Source organism: Octopus sinensis, linkage group LG9, assembly GCF_006345805.1.
Source record: "Octopus sinensis linkage group LG9, ASM634580v1, whole genome shotgun sequence".
NCBI classification, from domain to species: Eukaryota; Metazoa; Mollusca; class Cephalopoda; order Octopoda; family Octopodidae; genus Octopus; species Octopus sinensis.
In genome coordinates, this window is record NC_043005.1 from 68,018,785 (window position 1) to 68,032,874 (window position 14,090).

At 37.2% G+C, this 14,090-nt stretch overlaps 1 protein-coding gene across 1 annotated transcript in view; it reads left to right on the top strand.

Moving 5' to 3' along the window:
• LOC115215623 (splicing factor 3A subunit 3) overlaps positions 1–14,090 on the top strand; it is a 140,712-nt gene that overhangs the window by 19,013 nt on the left and 107,609 nt on the right. The window contains exons 4-8 of the mRNA XM_029784857.2: positions 2,474–2,579; positions 5,423–5,495; positions 7,598–7,689; positions 9,728–9,810; positions 13,461–13,533. Of these exons, the coding sequence (XP_029640717.1) occupies positions 2,474–2,579; positions 5,423–5,495; positions 7,598–7,689; positions 9,728–9,810; positions 13,461–13,533 (427 nt within the window). The remainder of the gene's footprint in view (positions 1–2,473; positions 2,580–5,422; positions 5,496–7,597; positions 7,690–9,727; positions 9,811–13,460; positions 13,534–14,090) is intronic.

A 14,090-nucleotide genomic window follows, 5' to 3' on the forward strand; every position in this document is an offset into this window, starting at 1 on the left:
CTTCTCACTTCCAGATGTGTGGCAAGGAGCCAAATCCTGCTGCCACACACATATGGCCTTCCAGCAGCACCCCTCTCCACAGTCTCCAGCAGCTTCATATGGCTGTCAGACTTGGATCTAAATCCCTGTTCAAAGATGTGGGGATGAATACCAGCATACAGGCACAGTCTGAACACTTGCTGTGTTCTTTGCTGCTGGTTATGGTTTCGTAATCTCTGTTGCAGTCATCTGCGTCACATCTTGAAACTTTTACTGTATTCACTGAGCAGCTGTCTTGATGTTGGCTTTTGATATCCAATATGAATCATCATGATGTAGGTGACTCTCCTAATATTCAAATGGCTTCCTGTCCTCTATGTCAGCTAACTTGTTCTCAACTACAGCTTTAATCTTTATGCTCTCCAATGCCATTGACTCTTCGATAATGCTGCTCCTGAAAAAAAAAGAAACATAAAAAATTCATTAGATTTAGTTCACACACCACTTGTACCTTGAGAACCCACCCTGACATCTTGCCTTCACCATTTTATCTTGATTTCCAACTCCACCGCAATTTCTTCTACTTACTCCTACCTGTAGGTGTGGCTGTGTGGTAAGATGTTTGTTTCCCAACCACATGACTTTGGGTTCGGTCCCACTGCATGGCACTGTGGGCAAGCATTTTCTGTAGCCCACCCCAAGCTGACCAAAGCCTTGTGAGTGGATTTGGTAGATAGAAACATGACACTGGCATCGGCCGCAATATATTTGTACATTGCTTGTACAACTCTGATAAGTGCATAGGCTGTTTAGCTATGTGTGTATGTGTGTATCACTGTATCAACCAGACCATCAGATGTTTTGTTGCACTCAGCATCATCATTATCATCATTGTTTAAACGTTTGCCTTCCATGCTGGCATGGGTGGGACGGTTTGATAGGAGATGACCAAGCAGAAGCCTGCACTAGACACAAAAGTTTTGTGCAGGCTTCTGCCTGGCCAGCTCCTGTTGAACTGTCCCACAGGCGGACGTTAAACGATGATGATGGTGCTGGTCACATTGCACTTCCATTTCTGTCTTGATTGCACCACTCTTTTCCATTTTAACCCAAATTGCTTGACTAAATCATCTTCTCATCATTGGAAAGGCCTTTCAAGTGGTCCTTTTTGATCTCTTGGATACCACTTGGCAACTGCACGTGTGCACCTGTTGTCTGTGAACATTGTGACATGTCCGACCCAGCAGAACTTGTGCTTTTGGTACTCTGCAATCACCTCATCCACTCCACTCTGTTTTCGAACTAAATCATTTCAAATGTGCTCTTAGTGATGTTCCTAGCATGGATCTTTCTGTGGTACTTTGCATCACAGCAATTCAATGTTCTATCCTCTTTATAGTAGCCCACATCTCACTTGCTTATAAGAGTGCATGTAGGATGGTGCTATTGAAGAGTCTAACTCATATGGTATTGTCTATTTTTGTTTTTAAACTCATCCTTTATTAAGGTAAACACCTTCCACCCTGCTCTTATTCCCTGTGAGATTCCAACATCCATATCACATCGCATATTCACTGTGTTCCCTAAGTAGGTGTAGTCTTTACCTCTTCAATTTCATCACTTCCCACCTCTATTTGATCTTATGCTACATCTTCCAACCGCATATATTTTGTTTTCATGTGGTTCATTTTAAAAACTAGTGCTAATCTATGAGTGCCCAGGTCTGTCAGCATGGTCTGCAGCTGGTCTGTGGTTTCAGTGATGAGTACAATGTCATCTGTGAATCAGAGGTGTGTTAGTTGCTAGCCATTGATGTCATGTGTCCAGTTGATATTCTTGATAACTATTTCTAGGCATGTAATGAAGAGCTTTGTAGAGATGATCCCTTCTCAATTGGGATCTTTACTGGTGGTGATAGCAGAGCTATCATTTATTTGATATTTATTTGCCACCAGGGTGAAGGATGAGGGGTACAATACAAAACAGTGTTGAGATTTACATATAATTAAATGATTAAATAAATAGATAATGATTATAATAATAATAAAAAGTATACAGGGCATACAGTGAAAAGAAAGAGAAATTTACATAATATACAAAGGTTAACAAAAACAAAAAAGTTGAGGAATGACAGAGATGTAGTCCTCCTGATACAGGATGACTTCTAGGGATGATCGAAGAACCCCACTGTCCAAAATCTCCCTGAACAACCAAGGGCAAGTGCCCTCTCCTGTTCCCTTTCTCTGACTCACAGGTTTACACTTGGAGAGTGACCATCCATAATAATAACAATAAATTGTTACTCCCTAAGAATTGCTTTCTTTAAAAATAAATTGTTCTACTTTCATTTTACTGACGACTCTCTTTTGTGCCATTATTGTTGTTGAACATGTCACCGAGGCATGGTTACTGTGTATATTACCGTTTGAACAACTGTAAATTTTCTAACTCTTCTACTTGTAACTAGTCAGACATATAATCATCCTTATTTTAGGCAAAGGAAAGAAGAGGTGGCTGCCCTGTCTGGCCCTAATGAGTTTGCAGAATTTTATGCCAGGCTGAAAACCCTTAAAGATTTTCATCGGAAGCATCCCGGCGAAGTAAGAATTTCTTTTTCTTGTACTAACTACCCACAGCTTACAGTGCTTTCATGAGTTCTCATATGTATCATCACATATCCTGCAATCATCATCATCATCATCGTTTAACGTCCGTTCTCCATGCTAGCATGGGTTGGACGGTTCGACCGGGGTTCTGGGAAGCCAGAAGGCTGCACCAGGCTCCAGTCTAATCTGGCAATGTTTCTACAGCTGGATGCCCTTCCTAACGCCAACCACTCCGTGAGTGTAGTGGGTGCCTTTTACGTGCCACCTGCACAGGTGCCAGGCGAGGCTGGCAATGGCCACGGTCGGATTGGTGTATTTTATGTGCCACCGGCACGGAAGCCAGTCGAGGCGGTGCTGGCATCGGCCACGAGTCGGATAGTGCTTTTTACGTACCACCAGACCAGGGATCCTGGCTGGTTCAATTCGATTTCGATTTCGCTTGCCCCAACATGTCTTCACAAGCAAAGGGGGTTGGCATGGGTGCCTGTCGTAAAAATATGGAACGCTTCACGAATTTGCGTGTCATCCTTATCCATAAAATATTTACAACTTTGTTCTACAATATTTATACAGCACTGCCTGAACTAATCATAATTTAGTTGAGTGTATCAGTCTGTTATACAGTTATAAAGGCCCGATAATCTAACAATAGGAACACATACAGTAGAGTAGGTATGCTGTTTTTTTTGACATACTCTAAACACCCGAGGATTAACACATCTGCTCATAAGCTGGCTTTTACAGAAAAATGTAATTTTCTAATAGTTATTGACAGATTGTCTTTTCAGTAAAAGTCAGCCAAACAAGATATTTTCTTTAATGCAAAAAATTTTCCACTACTTTTTATTTCAATACTTGTCTCTTATATCAATTTTGCGAAAACATTTTTGCACTGTTTGAGGCTATGCTTTCTTACCAATTCACTTCTAATGCCTTGTCATGGACGTACCAAAAAGCCTCTTAAGAGTCTTAAAATTTCACCCACTCACATGCTACCGTAAATGTTTCTTGTGTCAAAAACACTTCTTGTGCTGTGAGATGATTGAACATTTCTTTGATTTTGTTCTTGAAGTACACAAAACATTCCATTTATATTGATTGGATGAGATCAAACTTGGGGAAGTTTTCACTTTGTTATTAGTTTTTAGAGAGTAGAGAAGATAGAAGAAGAGAACAGAACCTGTTGCCCAGAAGCAGTCTCATGTTCTTTCTTTGTCTTCAGCATTTCCATGATAAATTTCATTGATCTTGGCATATAACAAAACATATTTCATCTTGTTGAATGTAAATATGTAGCCTGGCTTAAAATTTTTGCTTTCATTTCCTTATATTTTCATTGTGATTAAATATAAACGAAGAACGGGCAAAATTGTGCTTTTTTTGTTAGTTTTGAACTTGAAATTTCCAATTTGCAAAGCTGAAATATTTCAAAAGCCAAACACGAGGAAAGGAATAAATCAAATCTCCCAAAATATTTGAAACTTGAAAATGCAATTTAAACATAAATTGAAATTCAATAATGATTGAAATGAAGGGCTAGTCTATAGACCACAGGGCCATCAGTTATTGTAATCTTGTTATAGGCATCTTGTTGTGGTGCTGATAAAGGAACATAACTTTACTTGCTTCAATTTACCTGTTTGACAGAAGATGGGTTCCTTTCTTACTTTGTGGTGGTGGGTAACATATCCAATAATTTATAATTGATTTATGGTTCAAAGAACACAATTCTATACATCGAACAGAAATGGGATATACAAGTTGTAAGCAAAAAATAAAAATCTAACACAATGTAGAACTTAACCATACATCTCCTGATCAGTAATTATCATGAGATATGGTTTCAAGTTCTAATTAGTACTTTTGTATTTCTCCTTCTGTTGAAATCCTATCTATCCAATGACTACATTTACATTCAGTATTTGGTGTCATATATTCTTCACGTAAAGAACACCATCCGAGCGTGGCCGTTCGCCAGCCTCGTCTGGCACCTGTGTCGGTGGCACATAAAAAGTACCCACTACACTCACGGAGTGGTTGGCGTTAGGAAGGGCATCCAGCTGTAGAAACACCGCCAGATCTGACTGGCCTGGTACAGCCTTCGGGCTTCCCAGACCCCAGTTAAACCGTCCAACTCATGCTAGCATGGAAAGCGGACGTTAAATGATGATGATGATGATACTGGTCTAATAAACAGTTATGAACTATGAGTTATAACTGGGAATCGATCTTGAGATGCAGATGCTTAGCAAGCACTTATTTTCTCTCTCTATTTCAAATATGCACTATTTGTATATATCTAAAAATATATGTAAAATTATCTAAAATGTAAACATATATTTACCATTCGGTACTGGACTAAGAACCAATTAATTTAACATTAGGAAAATACAGATTAACTTCACATTAACTTCACATTTAAATTATTGGAACTCATCTCTTTGATACACTAAATTTGTTTTGAATAGCATTGGCAATTGAATAAATGTTAATTCTCATCAAGCTGAGTTATGTTCACATTAAGCTAAATTCCAATCAAGACAGGTCTAGGATCTGGTTTCAAAAGTTAGAATATAGACAGATGTGAATAAACACTGCATTTTCTCCAGTGCTTGATCAGTTTTGCTTGTTAGTCTTTAAATTTCAAGCTATCAATACAGAAAGTATCGAAATACATAATGTAGCCTTCTGTTGTTTTGGCTGTCTGTGGATTGGCATTCATGCCTTTACATGGCTAATGAGATTAATTTACAAATTGTAGTTGTTGCCTGTGTTGCTGTTATAAAAATTAATATTTACCATGTTCCATGTTGACTCTCTTTGTTGTTGTTCTTCAGATTAATGTTCCTATGTCTGTAGAGTTTGAAGAATTGGCTAAATTACGAGAAAATACTTCAGAAGAAATGCAAGGTACCTAACTTTTTCTTTCCTTTTTACCCTCTTTTACATTATCAGAACACTACTTGTATAAATTATTTAAGCTCACTATATCACTGGTATAATGATAATTGTCTCAATTGTATTTTATTTAATATAAAGAGAGCCAGCCTCAGTAAAACAATAAGAGAATTAATATTTTTAATGTTCCATAGTGTTGATGTATTTTGTCTGTACATATGTAGAGGTCAGTTTTTAACATTTATCTTTCTCAGTTAAATATTTCAATATCATAACTATCATAACTTTACTGTCCTTTTGTCTATAAATATCGGGCTTAATGCCAAAGGAAGACACAAGTTTTTAAAAGGGAAATGAATTTAGAAAACTGGACTTGTTTCTGCCTCATTGTTTTGAGTTCAAATTGCTGTAGAGTACATTCATCTCTCAGAGAAAATTAAATAGATGCCAGTTGTACATATAAATAGATTCTAGTTATATATATATATATCATATATATATAAAACGACTCTCCCCAGACAACAAAATATGCTTTCGTTTGCAAGATTCTTTATGTGAGTTCGTGTGTTGAAGCATATACTGTTGTGTCTGTGGAGAGTCATTCTCTTTTAGTGCCTTATAATTTAACACATTCACCGGTAAAATTTCCACTTGTTTCCTTCTTTATTTTTCTAAAATTTTCATTGTGCCTTGCAACCTTTTTAATCTATATATATATAGATGCTAGTTCTATATATAAATAAATGCCAGTTGTACATATAAATAGATGCTAGTTGTATATATAAATAGATGCTAGTTGTATGTATAAATAAATGGTAGTTGTATATATAAATAGATGGTAGTTATATATAAATTTAAATACCTACATACCCTCCCTTTGAAAGTTAATTTTGTCTCTATGTGAAAACATTTTGAAAACTAGATTTCCTCTGAATTATGTGTTTTACAAATGGCAATTAGTTGGCAGGGATGTTAAATCTTACAGTTTTATCAACTTAACTCTGTATTTTTATAATTCAAATCCTGTTGGGATTGACCTTTATTGTTGTCCTTCATTAATTGATATAAGTACCAGTAACATACTGGTAAGAATTCAGTTAATAGTATCCTGTCTTTATAAAATTTAACCTTGTACCCTGTCATTATGAATCACTTACAGATTCTGCAAAGGTCCCAAAGACTTAGTTGCTATGTCCTTGTTTACAATAATTAGAGGGTTTGTGAACCAAGAGCTATCTGCTCTTGGAGCTGTTCCTTTTCTAGTTTTTTTACAAAACATATTACATAATCCTGTTTAATAAGCATGAACATTTCAAAATTTTATCTTGTGGACAGAAGTTGAAAAGTTGAAACTAAGGTGCTGGTTAATAATAATTGACTTAATGAATGCTGTATATAGAGCTAACAATTTTATAGACATAATGAATAGTGTATATGGAGCTAATGATGGTACTGTATCTTTAGACAACTGTGCTAGATGTTTTGAGATCTTTTATCTCCTTTGGATGATAAGCTTTTCCTTTCAGTACCCAATGGTTGATTATATGTGATTTGTCAAAGAAATGTGATATTCTTTTATGTTTTATCTTTTACCTGTTTCAGTCATTAGACTGCTGCCATACTGGGGCAACACCTTGAAGAATTTTAGTTGAGGAAATTGACTCTGGTACTTCATTTTTAAAAGCTCCTCTTCTGTTTGTCTTCCATGCTGGTATGGGTTGGACAGTTTGACAGAGTCAGTGAGCCAGGGGACTGCATCAAGCTCCAGTCTCTTCTTTGGCATGGTTTCTACTGCTGGACAACCTTCCTAATGTCAACCACTTCACAAAGTGTGGCGGGTGGGTGCATTTTTCATGATACTGGTGGTAGTGAGATCGCCAAGTAACTTGCAAGACAAAGGAAAAAAAAAAGAAGTCCCCTCAACTGAATTGGGTTGTAGTAGATACCACATGGTAGGGGTCACATTTGGGATGTCATGCAAACTTCTTAACCGTTTGCTATACTGTGTCCATACATTAATACTTAGACACATACAATTTCAAGGATAAAGGCTGGCAAAATAGAATTAGATTTGATTGGATGTTGTTGATGTAATTTTTCTTTTTCCCTTTTAGACATGGTTGATTTTACTGACGAAGAAGGATATGGAAAATATCTGGATATGCATGAATGTTACGAGAAATTCATCAATTTGAAAGGAATTGATGTAAGCCTTCTATTCACTAAAATTTTCTCTCTTTTTATTTCTGCCTTGTCTTTCCATTTATCACCCTAAAATAGTGAAGTGGTTTCTATCTTAAACATTTTTTCTTACATGTAAAATGGAATAGCTAATTCTTCCAACAAACAGAAAACATTGATTCAAAGAGAGAACCTGCATGTGGTTGCTTGATCTGCTAGGTATAGCAGCCAGATTTCCGTCAACTCACACCCTACCTTCCTGAAAAGGGTTTTATAATGTAATCTTGCTTAGCAACCACCTGTTTTCAGTTCATGTTGATGTAACCTTTGGGTTTCCATAGCTTTATGCTAACCAGTGACTTGTGAGTAGACAGAAAATGTATGGAAGCCCATTGTGTATGATTGTTTGCATGTGTGATGTGTGTACATGCATATATTTATATGTATATACATATGTGTGTGTGTGTGTGTATATTTATATATATATATCTACCCCTGTATGTGTATAAATGTATATATGAACACATACATGTGTAGATGAAACAGGGACAACTGATGAAGGGGAATATTCTTTATATTGCATGTCTCGTTTCTCTGTTTTTTTCATTGTTTGAAAAAAAGTTCATTTTCTGTGTTTTTGTTTCTCATTGTGTTCAACGTTTTTTGAACCCATATATGCATGTATATATACATATATGTGTGTGTATATATATATATATATATATATATATATATATAAATGTATATTCTTATACAAGAATGCTGTTGCAGTTACTAACACCATACAAATTATTTTTATCTTTTACACCTTATGCAGAATTTATTTCTCTTTCAAATGATGCAGACAATAACTATTTTTATACAATTTGAAGAATTCCAATGTTAAATTAATATACACGTTTCAAATTTACCAGCAAAATTAGTTTAAGACTGTATCGTTATAATTTTATTTAAAGCTTAAGATTTTAGCAAAAATTAGCAACAAGAACGAAATACATATTAGTACTTTGTGCCATAGCCTTTTTTCTTAATAACGGCTGAGCAACGCCAAGTAATGATTAAACAAAGCAAATGATTTTAAAATCTTGACAGTTAATCTTATTTGTTAGGACTAAAAACAATGATACAACATATCAAACAACACAATCACAACCTTGGATGTTCTCCCCTATGCATGAAAAATAGACAAAACTAACTTAACTAATTTCACTTTTTATTTATACTAACTTTAATGAGCCAACCTCAATGTCAGGCATGGACACTCTTTACCATGAAACATGGCTCATCATCACATTGGCCACGCTATTAAAAAATTTTGTGATAATATTTTGTTAGGCATGCCTTTCAGAAAGTCCTGTGGGCTGCACGTTGCCCACGACTGCTTTGTGGTTGCACAACCTGCTAGAAATAGCAGCTGAATCTCTTTCAAATAACATCCAACCATCTTAAAAATTATCAGCTATATTGGATAATGTATTCTTAAATATAGTATGTCTGATTAAAGATGTGTTGGTCATGGCTGGGATTGTTTTTGATCAAGGCTAATAAAAAATAAAAAAGTGCACCTGAAAACTTTGTGCAAATATTTCATTAAAACCTCAGTACCTAATCAGAATTATATCACAAAAGTGTTTTTTTCTTCGTTAATCTAGATACAACATATCTAATTTTATTTTACTTCCTATTATTTACTTTTATCAACCTCAGTATATTACTGGTAGTTATTTTATTGTACCTAGTCGAAATTAAAAGTCAGAACATGTTTTTGACATTTAGATTGAGCTGATGTATGATCAAAGATGTTCCAGATGTGACCATCCCATTTTTGTTTATCTAGAACTACATTACCCTATGTCTCATTCAGAGTGTGATTATTGAAGGATTTGGCTGTAACTAATATCAAAGTGCTTGTTACTTGTAGGCCTTATTGTTGACTCAAATCTAGTTTATAAGTTAACTCTACCAGTCTATATTAGCTAAGTCTTCAAATTCTTAACATCTATAGTTTGAGTACTGTGAAAGATTATGGAAACTAATACTTTTGTTCTCTGTTGTTATTTCAGAAAATTGACTATATCACCTATCTGTCCACATTTGATCAGTTTTTTGATATTCCTAAAGACAAGAAAGGTGGCGCCTACAAAGAGTAAGTTATTTGAGAAATTTTTCTATCCTTTATCTTTTACTTGTTTCACTCATTAGACAGCAGCCCTGCTTGAGCACCACCTTGTCGAATTTTTCTCGAAAGAATTGACCCCCGTACTTAATTTTTCTTTAAACCTGATACTTATTCTATCCTTTTTTGCTGAGCTGCTCTGTTTCAGGGACATAAACATACCAACACTGGTTGTTAAGTGGTAGTGGACACACATACACACATGACAGGCTTCTTTCTGTTTCTGATTAACAAATTCATTCACAAGGCTTTTGTCAACCTGAGTCTCTAGTAGAAGATACTTTCCCCAGATGCCATGCAGTGGGACTGAACCCAGAATCGTGGTTGAGAAGCAAACTTTTTAACCACACAACCACGCCTCTGCCTAATTGGGAATATTTTGTTTATTGTTGTTGTTGGTGTTGTTGTGGTGATCTGGCACATTGTTAGAGCATTGATAAAACTGCCCTTGCAGTATTTGTTCAAGTACTGGAGTTGGTAGTATCAGCTAACTCCTTCCCTTTAAAATTACAACAACAACAACATTAATGATAATAATAATAATAATAATAGAACGTGGTCGATACAAGCGCTGCCAGTGGCACGTAAAAAGCACCAACCGATTGTGGACATTGCCAGCCTCCTCTGGCACGTAAAAAGCACCCACTACACTCATGAAGTGGTTGCCGTTAGGAAGGGCATCGAGCTGTAGAAACACTGCCCGATCAGACTGGGCCTGGTGCAGCCTCCTGGCTTCCCAGACACCGGTCGAACCATCCAACCCATGCTAGCATGGAAAAATGGACGTTAAAACGATGATGATGATGATGTGGCAGCACACATGGAAACCATGCTTGTTTTATGTTGTTAGGAGCAAGTGATAGGTTGGAGACTGTTATAGACTGTAGTGCATACCTTGACAGTTAGCCATGGCTTTTGGTTCAAGAGGCAAAACACTGTGAAAGGTCAATAACAGCAACTGAGAGAGAGAGGTGGTTGTGTGCAGTGGTACAAGGGGCAAATTTGCTCAGTTTGAATGGTGTACTGTATGAGTTTTATAGTTATATGCCGGACTTGTTTGCCCCCCCCCCCCACTCTTAGCAAACATCTACTGCAACTGATAGCAGATCGGGAGAATTATCAGTTCTGTAAGCTGGGGGTGTGTTAATGTTATTGAGAGAGATATCAATAAAGGTGATATTATAGATTATTTCTCGCACATAACAATACTAAATGCAGAAATTAAGATTTTGGCCAAAACGTTAGCATAGAAGTTATGTGCAAGAAATAATGCAGTGTTTAGCAATACTGATTCTGTTGTCCGAATAAATGGCCACTTCATCTATTAGAACCATTTTGCATCACACTCTTGATCTATCAAAGATGTTTCCTTTTCTCTCTCTTGTACATTTTGGCACTGGAATTATTGTGAAGTTTGGAGACTGAGAGAAGTACCCCATCCATTTGAACTGGAACTGATAAGAGCTGTGTCTGCTTGTGCATTCAGTGCCAAAGGCTTTGGAAATCAAGGTAGTTGGCAGGTACACATCAGCTGGGTCAAGTCTTTGGGCTTGCTACTCAGTACTTAGAGAAGAAAATTGATGCTGACCAGCATTGAATCTCTCTCTATACTAGAGCTGCTGGTGGAAAAAAAAAAATGAAAAAATGAAAATGGTAGGGTGGCATGTACTGAAGCTGACATGGCTGATGAGATTCCTGGAGTACTGAGCTGACACTGGTAACTGAATAAATTTGGGCACCTTCCATATAATAGATCTTTTTACAGTCCATCTTGACCAAGCTGTTGTTCATACTCCAGAGCTTGGGCAGTTTCATATCTTGGATACTACCAAGCACAGTTGGACAGTGCAGTTAGTTTGTAGTCTGTAGATAGTAGGGTTCAAGTGATGATGCTTAGGAACAGTCTGAACAATCACTTCTGGAGGACTCTCAAATCTAGGATTATGGACAATTTTCAAAAGTCTTTGGCCTTGCATTGCTACTGGTGAGCATTGCTTGCTTGGGATAAATGTACAGGCATAGAAGAGCTCTGACCAGAACTAATCTGAGATGCTTGCAAGATGACAAGAGTATCTTGTCCTGACTTACACTGAACTAGTATAATAGTGAGGGAAAGCTGTACCTTATAACCAGCCTTGCTCTGTTATCTCTGAATTGCTTGACTAGTGGCAAGGCAGGCCATGACAACTGGAAGTATACCAGAAATGCAGTGGGATGACCAGGGTGGTCTACATGTCTTGTACACATCCTGCAGTGATGTTGTTAGATATTGTCTTTCTGCCTATTGAAACGTAACCACTGTCAGTGAGTTTTTTTTGTGTTCAGTGTTTGGAAATCTGGTCTTGGGTGACAAGTCCTTACCAAATTTCACTGAGATTTAAAAACTTCTTGGCTACTCTGAAACTAGTTTAGGGTGGCATACAGTAACATGCAGACAGTTTATTAAACCACAGATAAGAGCTGGGTGTCAGGCTTGAATCAATGGTAGATAAACTGTCTTGAAGAAGAATTGACAGGACTCCTGCCAAACATGCTGTCCTTCCATGACAGCCTCAGTGAATCATGCATGTAACATATTGGCATCGCAGCTGGTAAGAAGGTTATTTTTTATGTGTTTAACGGTGTGAAACCAGTGCTAAGGACTTGCCTTCAAGAGGCCGTAGGAGTTCTTGATAGTATTTGCATTGACTTACATGAAACTTTGTGTTTTTATCCACAGCTTGCTATCCAACTCTCCCCAATATCAAAGTTTAACTAGGCCATCACCAATTTCTTTGGGTTCCATACTTCACCCAACTTCTAATTCAATCATATATATTCTCATCCCCTCTTTAAAAAAATTTGAAGGAAACAAGGCTTCAAGCCATTAGTTCATATCTCAGTATCTTATGATTTTTTCTCCGACAAAAATACTTAGTTCTTCTTAGGTTTAGCATTACCTTTTTCTCTATATAGTATCATGATTAATATTCATTAGAAGAATATTTTTCCCACTGATTGTTACCTTTCCTATCACTATGAACTCAATCTGAATTAGGAAAGGAGTTGAATCTTTTTTTTTTTTTTATGTTCAGCAAGATGCAAATGGAAAGTGCTAAAGAAATGCTATATATTATCAAAGCTTGGTAAATTGTGTTTTTGATCTGAAGTTCTGGAGTTAAATCTGTTTTACACGTCACAGTTGTTGCTAATATTTGAACGGCAAATATACTGAAGTGTGGAGGTACAATGGCCCAGTGGTTAGGGCAGCGGACTCGCAGTTGGAGGATCGTGGTTTCGATTCCCAGACCAGGCATTGTGTGTGTTTATTGAGCGAAAACACCTAAAGCTCCATGAGGTTCCGGCAGGGGGTGGTGGCACCCCCTGTTGTACTCTTTCAGCCCAACTTTCTCTCACTCTTTCTTCCTGTTTCTTGAGTAATGCTGCGATGGACTGGCGTCCCGTCCAGCTGGGGGGAACACATATGCCAAAGAAACTGGGAAACTGGGCCCATAAGCCTGGCTAGGCTTGAAAAGGGGCGCATAAAAGTAAAAAAATATATACTGAAGTAGTTTTAATCAACTGTATCTTTCTTATGGCCTGATTCTTTAAAAAAATTTTTTTCTTCTTCTCTTTGCCAGTTATCTTCTGATGCTCCTTGAATATCTTGAAAGTTACATCTACAAAGTGAAACCACTGCTTGATATGAATGAGGTATATTCACAGTACTTTTTTTCTTACCCTTTTTGCAGTTTTTAGCTCAGTTTTGTCTCGCACGTAAAAAGCACCATCCGATCGTGACCGTTTGCCAGCCTCGTCTGGCACCTGTGCTGGTGGCACGTAAAAAGCACCCACTACACTCACGGAGTGGTTGGCGTTAGGAAGGGCATCCAGCTGTAGAAACACTGCCAGATCAGACTGGGCCTGGTGCAGCCTCCTGGCTTCCCAGACCCCAGTTGAACCGTCCAACCCATGCTAGTATGGAAAGCGGACGTTAAACGATGATGATGATCTTAAAACTTTTACAAATGAGATGACTGGATTGAGACTAGCTCTTATAACTTTTGAATTCAAATCCACTGAAGGCATTTTGTTGTTTCTGGGTAAGGAACTCTACTTTACATGCCTTGTTTCATCTAGCTGTCAGAAACAGGAAATGTAATTGTCAAAGTTTTCTACATTTGACTAACATCTTGTTCAGGAGGGGAATTACCTGGTCATTCATAACAAAATATTGTGTGTGTTGATTACCATAAATCGTTCTATGCTAC